This window comes from Cynocephalus volans, chromosome 6 (assembly GCF_027409185.1).
Source record: "Cynocephalus volans isolate mCynVol1 chromosome 6, mCynVol1.pri, whole genome shotgun sequence".
In the NCBI taxonomy this organism is placed as follows: domain Eukaryota; kingdom Metazoa; phylum Chordata; class Mammalia; order Dermoptera; family Cynocephalidae; genus Cynocephalus; species Cynocephalus volans.
This window is the reverse complement of record NC_084465.1, coordinates 154,495,718-154,510,853: the sequence shown is the minus strand read 5'-3', so window position 1 is coordinate 154,510,853 and position 15,136 is coordinate 154,495,718. Positions and strand designations below refer to the sequence as shown.

Here is a 15,136-nt window from a genome sequence, read left to right as displayed (position 1 = left end):
TACATTCTGTGGATTGAACAAATGTATGATGACATGTATCTGCCATTGTAGTATCATATACAGAATAGTTTCATTGGCCTAAAAATTCTCTGTACTAAGCCTATTTATCCCTCTTTCCCCTGCACCCCTGGCAACCATATATATTTTTTTTCTACCTCCATAGTTTTCCTTTTTCCATAATAATCATATAGTTGAAATAATACAGTGAACATCTTTTTAGATTTTAAAAAACTTAAAGTGCCAAGGTAGTTTCTATAGACATTTGCAACATAATAGGGCAGGCTGAGAAAAAAGACATCATGTAGCAGTCATAGAGCACTACCTGGACCTTACCACTGGATGAGCTGGGTCCTGGTAGCCTCCAGCAATGAAAAGGAACAATCTCAAGAGGTTGCAGTTGATAAAACTGAAATCACAAAGACCTTTATCATACCTACCTTGCAATTGGAAATAAGGCCAGAGAGTGAATACTACAGATGAATCAATAGATGTTCACAGATCTTTTTCTTTAGAGGAATGAGTATGTAAACAATCTGTAGTATTAAAACATGGCAGACCTTGTATGCCTTGGTTCTCTGTCATGAGAAATGCCAAGACAGTCACAGTTGTGCTCTTCATAAAGTAAAAAAGAATTTTTTCTTCTCCCACTACAGAGAAGGACAACTGTTGGCACATTCTGTTAGCCTGAGTGAGATGATGGTTTTATTTGTATATTTTTTCATATTACATAGTGCTCCCTGGCAACTTGCCACTACCTCTCCAGTGTTTTTTTCTTAAGCTGCTCTCTGAATACGAGGTACAGTTCAGCATGGATAAGCTCTTAAGGGAGTGAGGTTTCCAGTGATTCTTTCCGTTGGAGCCTTGTTTGCACCATACATAGCATAGAGAAAATAGCTTGAACTAAGTGAGCTTACCAGCATCTTCTCCAGAAGAGAAATAGCAAGAGGAAGTACATTGATCTCATTTGAACTCTTCTCTGCTGGCAGCTGGACGGTCTTTGCAAGAGACCTTGTCTCTGGTCTGTTTCCTGTGTTTTGCCATGCTGCAAAGTACAGTGCCCATAGACCTAGCTTCCTTAATAGGGTGTTTCATCCTAAACTGAACAATTTCCACTAAAGAACTGGAGAAGCTGTGTTGTGTCACAACAAAATAATGATAGTCTCTTCTAACTGCTCTTAATGCTATTAGTCCAGAAAAATCATGCTACTTAAGTTTGACACACTGTCAGCTTATGATATTGATTCTGCTTTAGGTACCATTTCCTGTCGGTGTGATAGGGCCTGGTTAGGATTATGGTCATTGTACACAGCAGTTCACTATTAGTTATAAAATCTTGGTAGGTTCCATTCTCCTTTCTTCCATTTGATAAATGCAAAGGAAGGAAAGTAGAGTCTTAATGCATTAATTGCCGACTAGTAGTTTAATTCATATTTATTCTACTGTAATCTTCAAATATGGCCTAGTGGAATACTTTATAACAAAGCATCAAAGTCATATACTTTTAATATTCTTTTTCTCTTGTTAAGTTAAAATGTGTTTTACTTTTTTCTTTAATAGGGAAGGAAAATTCCGAAGATGACCCTTTAAGCAGGTAGAATTTTACTGATTTTTTAAAAGCTACATGTTACCAATGGAATGCAGAGAAAATAAACTAATGGTTGTTAAGCGTTCCACTCTGGGCTAGACACCGAATATGCGTTATCTTATATCCACTCTGGGCTAGATGCCAATTATGTGCTTAACATTTATCTCCTATAGTCATCACAACAGCTTTGCAAAGTTTCTGTGCTGTTGTAACCTACTAATTAGGCAACTGTGGTTCAGAGAGGTTGATTAATCTGTATACGATCCCATAGTTAACAAGTAACTAATCTATTATTTGATTGTATACCTGCCTGGCTCCCAAATCCATCCTCTTGCCCATCAGCACAGATTGGAACCAGAGGCAGACAATGGAGAAGGGATAGTGTATGTTTCTACCTTGTTTTAGGTGATTGTTTCAGTTCAGGGAACAAAAAAAATCCATTAATTGGAGTTTCAGTTTAGCCTTCAGGACAGACAATTTGTGCAGACAAGTTATTCTTAGGCTGCCATTCTTTTTATGGATCGAAGAGTGAGTCTTCACTGAATATCTAGTAGGTTGGAAGAGGTAGAGGCAAAAATAAATAGGTAAAAGCTTTTTTTAAACAGAGGTCAAATTGTAATTATATCAAGAAACATCATTTAATATTACAGACTGCCAATCTTTCACCAGACTTTTTTTTTTTTTTTTTTTTTTTTTAAAGAAATGAACTCACTCATTTTTGTTGTATGTTTTTGCTCTAAAGGCTTTGTGACATACCTGGCCCTGATGATTCATGGTCGTCATCAATTGATAACTTAGATTTTGATACCAAGGTAAAGTGCTCTCTCATGGAATTAATTTTCTTGCTCTGAGTTAAGTTTATATGATATTTCCTCTTAGAATTTAGCAGTGTTCTGCCTATCATCATGTTATATGTGTAATGGAAAATTGGTCAGAGAAAACCATTTTATAGAAATATAGAAATGTGACTAGTTGAATTTTTCCCCCCATTTTCCTTTGACAAGTATGAAATAATTGGTAAATGCTTCAGAGTAGTAAGGACTGAAAAAAAGGATGTACTGGAAAATACAAAGTGATAGGAAAATTATATTAGGGAGAACTTTCCCGCTATAGAGAAAATATGAATTTGGTCACGGATTATTGGATAAGTATTCTTACTATGATGTTTAAATCATACTAACATGACTTTTATAATACTCGTGTCTAAATAAATCTTTAATGGATCCAATTAGTTAATACAGTAATCATGAAATTTCCCTGGTGCCTTTCAGTTCCAAAACTGTGTGGCACATAGCATATAGTTTTCTTTTTATTTTACTTTTTACTTTTTATTTTGGTGTCATAGTTTTTAGGAGATAGCTTTTTCTCTCTTTCTTTCCTTGGTTTTGTATTTAGGCTAAAATAATATTGGAAATTGTGGACTTTAAAAATTTAAATTCTCTTTCTCCAAATCTCTAGTACAAAGGGATTAATTACACTGTGTTTTCTAAGTCATTCCATTAAGAGTATTCATATATTTAAACTCTTTCTCTAATTGAAGAATACATGTTTTACCCCAAATAATAACCAGTTCTAGAAGCAGAGACTCTTAAGAATCATATGGTAAAACTTTGATTTCAGAAAGTTTTTGCATTGAAGATTTCAAAAGTATCCACTTACAGGTTCTTGTATCACACTCTAAAGTTTCAAATTTCAGAAATGTTTGTATTTAGTTATTTAACTATTCATTTTGAAACTCCTGCATCACTATGAGGTACTGGAGACCAGGAAACATATCTGGGTGTATCCTGGAGCACCTAGTATAAGGACTTGCAAGTCAGAGGCATTTTTTGAATGTGAATAAGTGAAGAGACAAATGGATTTCTATATAATGGAGAGTTACAAGATATAAGAGGGAAAAACACAACTGCCTTTCCTCTACTCTCACAGCAAAATTATCAGTACACAACACTGACTTCTGTGACCAAATGTGTGGGGATTTCTCCCCAACAGCAAGCAAGTAACCAGTTCCACAGCAGGCTGGGTATCTTCCAATTTAATTCTGACACCATCTACCTGGAGATAGTGTCATATCCTGCGGGTAGAGGGCTCAGTCCCCAAGACTGTCTCTTTCCACCCACTTCTGCTGCCAGCCACAAGCTGCAGTTGTTTTACCTGTGCTTCTGACTGACTGGCTAGAAAATGGGGTTCCCTCAACCCCCTCCTTGGAATCAGTTAATTTGCTAAACTTCTCCCAGAATTCAGGGAAACCTTATGTTTACCCATTTACTATAAAGGATATTACAAAGGATACAGATGAGATGCACAGGGTGAGGTATGGGAGAAGGGGACACAGCTTCCATGCCCTCCCTGGATGCACCACCCTCCAAGAACCTCCACCGGTTCAGCTATCCAGAAGCTCAAGAACCCAGTCCTTTGGGGGTTTTATGGAAGCTTCATTACATAGGCTTGGTTGATTAAAACACTGGGCGTTGGCAATCAGCTTAACCTTCAGCCTCTCTGCCCTCCCTGGGGGTTGGGGGTGGGAATGAAAGTCCCAACCCTCCGATCTTTCCTTGGTCTTTCTGGTGATCGGTCCCCCTCCTAAAGCTGAGGGGCTCCCAGCCATCAGTCAACTCATTAGCATACAAATAGACAGTACGTTGGATATTCTAAAAATGTCAGGGGACAGGGACTAAGACCAAATGTATGTATTCACAGTATCACACAAGTAATAGAATATGCATGATATATTTAATAATTAAATGTATTTAATTTCTAAAAATATGACAAATTTATATTCCCTCTTAATGGTTAGGTGCAAAAGTTCAGGTGAATTATGTTGAGGAAATATAAGTAGGAGAGGAGGTTAAGTAAATTTTCTAGTCTTCTCTAAGGGTGTGTTTAGATTATGATTTTAGATAAAAACTTTAAAACTTTTTAGCCCCAACCCATGTTCTATTAAATATATTTTTTAAGCCTTACATTACTTTTTAGAATTCTGATTATTCTTTCTCCAGTTGGAAAGTTAATGGAACATTTTGGTTTCCATTTTTCTTTCTCTCTAGTAATAGTGTTATAACTTTTAGATAGTCTTAAATGACCATGTTCAACTAATTGAATGACTTTGACTTATTTTATAGTAATAAAATTAAACTCTTTATTACAGTAGAATTTATAAAAACATTTGTAGAGTAATACAAATCAGTATTATTAGGGATATACTAAAAAGAAAAGTCTCAGATATACATACACATATATACATACATATACTTTTACACCAAAACATATATATAAGATATATATATCAGAGACTTTTGTTTATGTTATATATATATACACACACACGTATATAAGTATATATGTATTTACATATATACTTCCCTACCTTTCTCATTGTACTTAGTATTTTTCATTTTCTTCTATGGCCTAAGCTCATACTTGAATGACTGGTCATGTTTTTGGTTTGTTTCTTCCTCCTCCGCCACACTGTTGTCTAAATGATTTATCCCTCGTCTAAATTTTTCCTGGCAGAAAACATTTCTTCAGTCCATCTCTCTCTCCGTTGTCAGCATGTTTAGTTCTTGCTTTCTATTTAGCAGCTATGCATGGCTTTTATTCATCAATCATTGTCCCACAAGGTTTATTCTTGTTTTTTTTTTTTTTAATCTCATTCTTGGAAAGAGTTGTATTTACAAGATCCTTTGTCTTTAGCTTTTGAAAAACAGAGTAGAAGCAACTTATATTCTTTGCAATTCCAACCCATCTAAATAAGATACTACTAAAAACCAAACTCTCATATTTTTCCCCATAAGAGGTAGTCAATGTATCTATAAATCATGCAAACACATTTTGAAATATATCAAGTCATTAATTTAAATTTCATAATGTTAACTTAAAAAATAATACTATAAACTACCTAGGAATAAATTTTTGTTCTAGGATAATATGATTAAGAAAATAATCTAATGAATATCATAGTGTTTGTACAATATCAGTTAGTGGTAAGGGGTGTAGTATTTTGGGGATATCTATATCATCTCTCATAATCCTCACCCCATGAGAAGATGTGGCAACTTTGGGGTTTGAATCTATATTTGTATGATACTAAACTTATGTTCTTTGTGTTGGATTATATAGAAATGGTAAATATCGCAATTGTTTTATCAAATTTGATTTTCGTTGTTCTTAAAGTTGTTTTTTTTTTTTCTAGAATGTCCCGAAACTAGACGTCACAAAGCTAATAAAGACTTGTCCTCTTTGGCAATCTACAGAAATTCGTAAGCTAGTTGAAAACTGCCTATTCTTGTGTTTTTCATTGATTCAAAGTTACAAATATTTTAATGTACTCTTTACTTTGTTTTTTACTGTAGAACAAGCAAAATATGGCATTCAGAGACCAGAAAATAAAACCTTGCTTGAGGTCAGTAATTTTTTGAAGGATTTTATGTATTTTTAATTGAAATGTATTGATTGTATATGTTTATTGGATACAGAATAATATTTCAATATATGTATACAATGTGTAATCATCAGATCAGGATAGGTAACATATTCATCATTACAAGAATTTATTGTTTCTTTGTGATGAGAACATTCATGCTCCTCTCTTCTGGACATTTGAGAACAAACAATAAATTATTGTTTATGATGCCTGGCACTACTCTACAGCACTAGAACTTATTTTTTATATCTAGCTGTAATTATATCCATTAACCAAACTCTCACTGTTCCCACTACCCCACCCCTTCCTAGCCTCTAGTATCCACAATTCTATTCTCTACTTCCAAAAGTTCAACTTTTTTTTTTAAGCTTCCACATATGAGTGAGAACATGTAGACCAATGTCTTGGAGTGTTTCCCCTATGTTTTCTTCTAGTAATCTAGTAGTTTTAGAGTTTCAAGTTTTATGTTTTAAGTCTTTAATCCATGTTGAGTTGGTTTTAGTATGTGGAGAGATATAGGGGTGTAGTTTCTTTCTACCCATATGACTATCCAGTTTTCACTGCGGCATTTATTGATGAATTGATCCTTTTCCCAATGTATGTTCTTGGTGCCTTTGTCAGAAAGCAGTTGGCTGGAAATTTGTGGATTTATTTCTGGGTTCTCTATTCTGTTCCATTGTTCCATGGGTTTGTTTTTATTCAAATTTCTATAGCTTCGTTGTATATTTTGAAGTCAGATATTGTAATGCCTCCAGCTTTATTCTTTTTGCTCAAGATTGCTTAAGCAATTCAGGGTGTTTTGTAGTTTCAAATAAATTTTAGGATTGTCTTTTTCTATTTCTGTGAAGAATGCCGTTGGAATTTTGATAGGGTATTTTGTAGATTGCTGTATGGACATCAAATTGTCCATACTACTATGAATATGGGATATCTTTCCATTTTGTATGTTCTCTTTAATTTTTTTTATTAGTGTTTTGTTGTTTACATTGTAGAGATCTTTCATTTCCTTGATTAGATTTATTTCTAGTTATTTTTTCTTGTTGGTAGCCATTCTAAATGGGGTTGCTTTTTAAATTTTATTTTTTTACCTAGTTTGTTGTTGGTATATAAAAATGCTACTGATTTTTGTGTGTTGATCTCATATCTGGCAAGTTCACTGAATTCGTTTATCAGTTTTAACAATATTTTGGTGCAGATTTATGGTCACAAAATCATGTCATCTGTAAACAGGGACAATCTGACTTCCTCTTTTCTAATTTGGATACCCTTTATTTGTTTGTCTTGCCTAATTGCTCTGGCTAGAACTACCAGTCTTATTTAAATAAGAGTGGTGAGAATGGGCATCCTTGTCTTGTTCCTGTTACTGGAGGAAAAACTTTCAAATTTTTGCCATTTAGAATGACGTTAGCTGTGGGATTGTCATATATGGTCTTTACTGAGTTGAGATACTTCTGTATCTAATTCGTTGAAAATTTTTATCATGAAGAAATGTTGAATGTTATCAAATACTTTTTCTGTATCTATTGAGATGATCATGTGTTTGTTCTTGATTTTGTTGATGTGGTGTATGGTTACTGATTTGTGTATGTTGAACCATCCTTTCATCTATGGGATAAATCCCACTTGATCACGATGTATAATTTTTTGTTGTGCTATTGAATTCAGTTTGTTAGTATTGTGTTGAGAATTTTTACATCTATGTTCATCAGGGTTATTGGCCTGTAGTTTTCTTTTTTTGGTGTGTACTCGTCTGATTTTGATCAGGTCGATTCTGGTCTTATAGAATGAGCTTTGGAGACTACCCTCTGGTTTGACTTTTTTGGAATAGTTTGAGAAGAATTATGTTAAGTTTAAGAATTCAGTTAAGCCATCTGGTCCTGGGCTTTTGTTTGTTGGGAAACTGCTGATTACTAATTGAATCTCCTTAGTTGTTATTGGTCTGTTCAGTTTTTCTATTTTTTCTGGGTTCAGGTTGTATATGTCTGGATATTTATCATTTTCTCCAAATTTTCAAATTTGTTGGTGTATATGTGTTTATTATAATCTCTAATGATTCTTTGTATTTCTGTGGCATCTGTTGTAATGTCTACTTTTTCATTTCTGATTTTTATTTGGATCTTCTCTCTTTTTCTGTTAGTTAGACCAGATAATGTTTGTCTATTTTTTAAAAAATCAACGTTTCATTTTGTTGTTTTTTTAATACTCTTTTTTGGTCTCTTTTTCATTTAGTTCTGCTCTAATCTTTATCATTTCTTTTCATCTACTAATTTTGGGATTGTATTATTCTTAGCTTTTCTAGTTCTCTGAGGTGTGCAATGTTAGGTTGTTTAAAATCTTTCTACTTTTTTGATGTCAGTATTTATTACAATAAGCTTCCCTCTTAGTACTGCCTTCCAGTATCCCATATGTTTTGATAGGTTGTACTTTGATTTTCATTGTTTCAAGGAATTTTATGATTTTCTGCTAAATTTCTTCTTTGGTCCATTGGTTGTTCAAGAGCATGTTGTTTAATTTCCATGCATTTATACTGTTTCCAAAGTTTTATTGTTATTGATTTCTACTTTTATTCCATGGCAGTAGTTGGTATGACTTCAGTGTTTTAAGGTTTTTTGACTTGGTTTCTGGCCTCACATGGGGTCTGCCCTGGAACATGATCCATGTTCTGGTGACAAGAATGTGTATTCTGCAGTTTGGGTATGAAATGTTCTGTAAATGTCTGTTAAATCAATTTGGTCTGTAGTGCATTTTTTTGGGGAGGGGTATTTTAAATTATTTTTTATTGAATCAAAATTGATGATACATATTTTTGGGGTTCAATATTGAGATACGTTGATCAAATCAATATTACTAGCGTATATATTGTTACAAATCATAATTATTCTTTATGCCCCTTGTCCTATCTCTCCTCTCCTGCTCTCCCTCTCCCTCCCCGCTCTAATTACCCTAGATTTCTTCTCTCCCTCTGAAAGAATAATGGTTACTCTGTTAATTTGTTGCCTAGATGATCTGTCCAATGCTGATAGGTGTGATCAGGTCCCCCAGTATTATCATAGAGCAGATGCTTCTTCTGTAACTCTGAAATGGGCTTTGTGGAGAGAGACATCCTCTTCTGAACTCTGCTAGTGACTCTCCTTGTGTCAGTGTACTCCAGAGGTTGGCAGACCATCTGTGTGGTGATTGTGGTGTCTAGCTACTTTCATAGCAGCCATGGTTATTGTGGTGGCTATGGTGGACCACCCACACGGAGGTGATGTTTTTGGCATGCTCCTTGGTGCTGGTGGTGTGTCTGGTCCCCAGCTCCATACCTCGGGTCCTGATTTGCTGGCGCAGTGTGCCTGGTTATGGAAGGGGGGTTCAGTCCCCTTCTCCATGCCTCAGGTCCCCAGGCAGGCCCCAAGGAGGTGGTGCGGTGTGTCTGGTTGTGGGAGGGCAGTCCAGTCCCATTCTCCATGCCTCGGGACCCTGGGCAGGCCCCAAGGCACTGGTGGTGTGCTTGGGCTAGAACCAAGTTTTTGTCCTTTGCTTACTTCTAAAATGGGGGGACTTCCTGTGGGAACGAGTACTTGAGCTGTGTGGTTGAGCTAAATTGCTGCTTTGCTGCTGTTTCCCTAGGGAAGCCTTTTTGTGCAGCTTAGGGTTTAATGGTTGACCTTATAGGTACTTCCGGCTGTCCAGAGACCCTATGGATCTGTGTTGTATAGAAACTCTGATCTGGGCCTGAGTTTTTTGTCAGTGCAATTCTTCATTCCCTACCATTCCCCTCTGAGCGGTCCTGTGCTGATTGGGGGATGGGTTGGCTGTCCTTGCTGTGTCCCAGTGTTTTCCTGGTGGGCATGTCTCCCCCACAGCCTGTGCTTCAAACACCTCCATGGGACAGGCCCTGCGCCGGTCCCTTGTGATGACTCATCGGCCTCGGAATGGCTCCCTTTTTTCAGTTATTATAGCTCCTTGCTCCTGCATGGGTCCATGGGAACCCTATTAGTGGTCTTGCTGTCCTGGAGGCAGCCAAGGCCCTCTTCTCTCCTGCCGCCTCCAAGCAACTCCATCCATAGAGCACAACTGCAGCTTCTGCTGGCTCCTGCTCCATGCACTCATGCGCTCCAGCCTTAAACTGGCTGCAGCGCAAAATGCTCCAAGCAGTTATTTTTTTTTCTCTCATCGTGGCTTCTACCACCTTCATGAACTCCGTAGGTCTCTGCTCCTCTTCCCCAGAGCTCCAGTGGCCCCAGCTTGGCTGATGTTACATTTTTATAGCTGTAAATTGGTTGATTTGTGGGTGAGAGTGACTGGGAGACTGTCTATTCTGCCGTCTTGACCAGAAGCCTATAGTGCAGTTTAAATCCAAGGGGTCTTTGTTGTTGTTGTTGTTTTTTTTTTTGGTCTGGGTTTATGAAGCCCTCAAATATGTTGAGTTGGGGTCTGTCTTTCCATTTAGAGCCTATAATATTTGCTTTATATATTTGAGTCCTCTGATGTTAGGGACATATATATTTACAATTGTTATATCTTAAGTTAAATTTCTCCCTTTAATCATATAATCCTTCTTTGCCTCTTTTTGTCATTTTTGGTTTGAAATCTATTTTATTTGATATAATTATAGCTGCTCTTCCTTGTTTTTGCTTTCCATTTGTGTGGAATATGTTTTTCCACCTCTTCACTATTAGTCTTATGTATGTTTTTACAGGGGGACTGAGTATCTTGTAGACAGCATACATAGTCTTATTTTTTTATCCATATAGCCAGTCTGTATCTTCTAAATGGGGAATTTAATTCATTTACACTCAAGGTTGTTATGGAAAGATTTTACCTTAATCCTGCCTTTTACAAAACTTTTTTATGGTTTTACATATATTTTGTTACTCTCTCTCTCATTGTTTGTCTTTTGTGTTTTTTGGGTTTTTTGTAGTGGTAAGATATAGTTTCTTTCTCTTTTTCATTGGTGTGTCTGCTAAACCAGTGGGTTTTATTCTTTCTCATGTTATCATGATGGTAGTTATCATTCTTTTGCTTCCAAATGTGTAAGAAGTTCTTAAGGAGTTTTTATAGCACCAGTCTAGAGGTGATGAATTCCCAAAGATTTTGTTTTTCTGGGAAAGACATAATTTCTCCTTAATTTCTGAAGGATATCTTTGCTGGGTATAGTATTTTTGGCTAGCAATTTTTTTCAGCACTATAAATATATCATTTTTGTCTCTTCTGGCCTGTCAGGTTTCTACTGAGAAATACACTGTTAATCTGATGGTGATTTTCATATATGTGACTTGATGCTTTCTCTTGCATTTTGTACAATTCTCTGTTTGTTTTTGACTTTGGAAAATGTGGCTACAGTATTTCGTGAAGAGGACCTCTTTGCATTATATCTGTTTAAGGATCTTTATTGTTCTTGAATCCAGAAGTTCATTTCTCTCCCAATACTTGGTAAGTTTTCAGCTGTAATTTTGTTGAGTAGGTTTTTGATGGCTTTTCCTTCTCTTCCACTTCTAGAATACCTATAGTTCATGTTCGTATGCTTAAAGTTGTCCCATAGATCTCATAGGCTTTCTTCATTTTTTATATTTTTTTCCCTTTTTTTGTTCAACTGGGTTATTTTTAAAAACCTGTCTTAAAGTTTAGAAATTCTTTTCTGCTTGATCTAGCCTGTTGCTTAAGCTCCTAGGGGTATTTTTTTTTTGTTTTTTTTCATGTAATGAATTCTTCAGTTTCAGTATTTCTGCTTGGTTTGATTTTTATGTTCATCTCTATTGAATTTCTCCTTCAGATCATGAATTGCTTTTTTTATTTGGGTTGTCTATTTGTATATTCTTGCGTCTTGTTGAATTTCTTTAAGATTATTATTTGGACTTTCTTTGCAGACATAGATTTCCTTTTCTTTAGGCATCTGGTACTGGAGAATTGTATTCTTTTGGGGGTGTCATGTTTCCTTGTTTTCTCATGCTTCTCATCAATGTATTCCTAAATTGATGTCTGGGCATCTAGTGGAATAGTCATTTCTTCTAATTTTCTTGAGTAGCTTTTGAAGGGAGAGACTCTTTCCTGTACATGTATTTTTAGTTACAGTTGTGTAGCTTGTTTTAGGTTTTGTTCTGAGTGTACACAGTAGTGTAGTCTTCATGTGGTTTATTTGACTTTATTCAGTGTTAGATTTGTTTGTGAGTGCCTTTGTGGCCTAGGCATTGGGGCATATGGCAACTCTTTGCTGGAGTAGGTGACATTGGCAGGCTCACTGATGCCCCAGCCAGGATTCTGTCCCAGTATAAAGGTGCTGGGGTGCCATGTGTGACTATCCACTTGTGGTTTTGGACTTTCCTTGTGTCACGGGAAGAGCTGGGCACCTCTAGTCTACCATCTTGCATCTCTCAAGGTCAGTAATTGTGATAGTAAAAATGAATAGGTGGTTGAAACCTTCCTAAAACACAAGTCACCATCTAGTTTTCTCATCCTGCCTTTTTATCACCTGACCCTTTTCTAAAACCTTTCCTCAAGTCTTTAGCAATTCCTAGTCCTAGTAAAGTAAGTTTCTTTTTTGATCTTTCCCCCCATGCTTTTTGCATGTACCACTCTCTCACATTCTCATCCTCAAGATAGTCACAAGGATCCTAGGAAGATATGGAAGTCCTCCAGATCATCATAGTAAACAAGTTTAATAACTAGAGATATATTTAGAGGACTGGGATTTATAAAAGTTGGTGAGAGGTATGCCATTATGGAAAAAAAGAATGACAAAGCAACTCAAAAGGACAACTAGACAAATACAACAATGAGGCAGATAGTTAAGAGGACAAATTAATTTAAGAAGGGCAAGATTAATATAAACTTTGAATAAGAGTTTCAAGATGAGAGAAATTATTATAAAACCCCAACAGAAATAGTGGGGTTAAATAAGAGCAAGCTCTCTCTATATTAAAAAAAAAAATGGCAGAAATTATTTTAAATGCAAGTTAAGAAAGCTAGGTAATGGAAAAAAAATCCTCAGAATCACTTATAGGTGATTTTAATGCAGAATTGAAAGAAATTTTAATCCTCTTCTCTTTAAATTTACATTTTAATCTAGCCAAACTTGTGCTCATAGATAATGCAAGGTGAAATCTGTTTTAGGACTTATCAGATTTATTTTGAATTATTAATTTTTGACTCTTTTCTTTCTTGTGATTTCTAACTTAGTGTTTGGTATGTCCTTAAGTTACTTAACTAATTTATCTTATTGTTTGGTATAATCTTGGTATCTGTTTTTGATCTTTTTTAGAATAATGAGAGAAAATAAACAACATTTCATTTAATCTTTTCACTAAATATAATTAAAAGTTCTGATTATTTAAGTGAGATTCTCAATGTGTATTCATTAAATGAGAAAACAAATTTTCAGGTCTTAACCCTGTTAAGGAAGAATTTGTATAAATTATTTGTTTCTGGAGTGATTCTGCTTGATTCTTTTCTAGTAGTATTTTCATGCAGTAGACACACATATGCTCACATCAAAATTATAAAATCACATTTTATTTATTTATTTTTTAAAAATAACACTACTTGTTATCGTACAATCATTAGGAAGGAAAGACTGCCAATGGAGTGTACAAAATTATCTCTAGAAGGTGATTTTTTACTTTCAAAAATATCTCCAGGAGTGGGGATATTTCGTATTTTTCTCAGGAAGCTTTATTAACTTTAATATTCATAGCTGTTAAACCTTGTTTGTAAATTCTTTCATCTCTAAAATTCAGTAATAATGTTGACTTAATTATTCAGTCTCTTTATTCTTTCCTCATGTAAATATTGGATCCTGCTTAATATTCATAAGGTGTATGTGAAGATTTCTAAACCTTCAGCTTGGATAATCATAGCTTTATTAGTTTTTTTTTTTTTTACTAGAATCTTTCTCCAACTTTTTACTATCATCATATATGACATAAATAGGAAATTAGAGCCATTATATTCTATTTACATAGGAATAAGAAAACCATGTGAATTTTAGAATAGGGTTTTACATTTCCTTCTTACATTATAGTACTTCTTAAAAATGCCTCATCATTCTATCATCATATAGCATGATATTTCTTCTACAAAACTTTTAAAATCAATTTGAAGTGAAGTTTATATAAAAATGAAAGGATTATTCCAGGTCAACCTATTGCCAAATGTGTTAAACTATGGTGTATACACACACACGTGTGTGTGTATGTAAAAATCTTACTGAAAGGTAGAGAGAAACCATTTGAGCAGTAATTTTTTTATAGCTTGGAACTTGAAAAGATAATTCCCGGAACTTGAAAGTATTATTATATTAGGATTTTCTGGTATAGATTGCAAGGAATACTTCAGCAGAAGGAGAAGCATGGAAAATAGTAAATATGTGGAAGTATAATGAAAACAATTTGGTTTAGTGTTGTTTTAGTAAGTAGAAACCATTTTTGAAACTAGAGTGCACTGAGTACCTTCATGACAGCCATGCTTGGTGTAACATGAGTATAAAATAGTGATGATCTGTTCTAAACTGATGTCTGTGGAAAGAGATAGGAAGGGACTGATCTCTTAGGTAATACAAGTGCCTGCTGCATAGTGGTACCATGAACATAGTTGAAGTCAAGAGACATGTTAGCATTCTGGTTCTGTCAATTACTAGCAATGGAATCTTGGAAAAAATTAACAATGTATTTGAATGTCAGTGACCTGGTTCATAAAAATGATACTAATACCTACCCGTTAGGTATGTGTAATGAACAAATGGGGTAAGAAATGTGAAAACACTTTGTAAATGTAAAATGTTCAGATATCAATGTAATACACAGTGATCACAGTGATATTCAGTAACTTAATAAATACTGACACATTTATTAAACCTGAAAGTAAAGTGCCAGTTGTGTCAAGAAAATGGTGACAATGTTAGAATGAGCATGTGGCTTTCTAGCTTGTGGTGTGTTAAGTTTCAGTATACTATTATCAGAGATATCCTATAATATTATCATGATTTGGCACTTGACACCTTCCTGATGAGATTTTAAAGGTTTTGACTTTGAGTAAACTTCCATTACTGAACACCAGCTACGTGCCAGATAGATACTAAATATACAAGATGAGGATTTGTGCTGTAGTCGTAGGAACAGAAAAACAAGTACGCAGCAAACACTCATAAG

General features: G+C 35.1%; 1 protein-coding gene across 1 annotated transcript in view; it reads left to right on the top strand.

Annotated features, from left to right (window-relative positions):
• The window catches only part of LOC134381089 (ankyrin repeat domain-containing protein 26-like), a 100,182-nt gene that overhangs the window by 17,051 nt on the left and 67,995 nt on the right, over nt 1-15,136 (top strand). Inside the window, 4 exon segments of the mRNA XM_063101152.1 lie at nt 1,558-1,591; nt 2,328-2,397; nt 5,778-5,844; nt 5,938-5,987. Coding sequence (XP_062957222.1) covers nt 1,558-1,591; nt 2,328-2,397; nt 5,778-5,844; nt 5,938-5,987 — 221 coding nt within the window.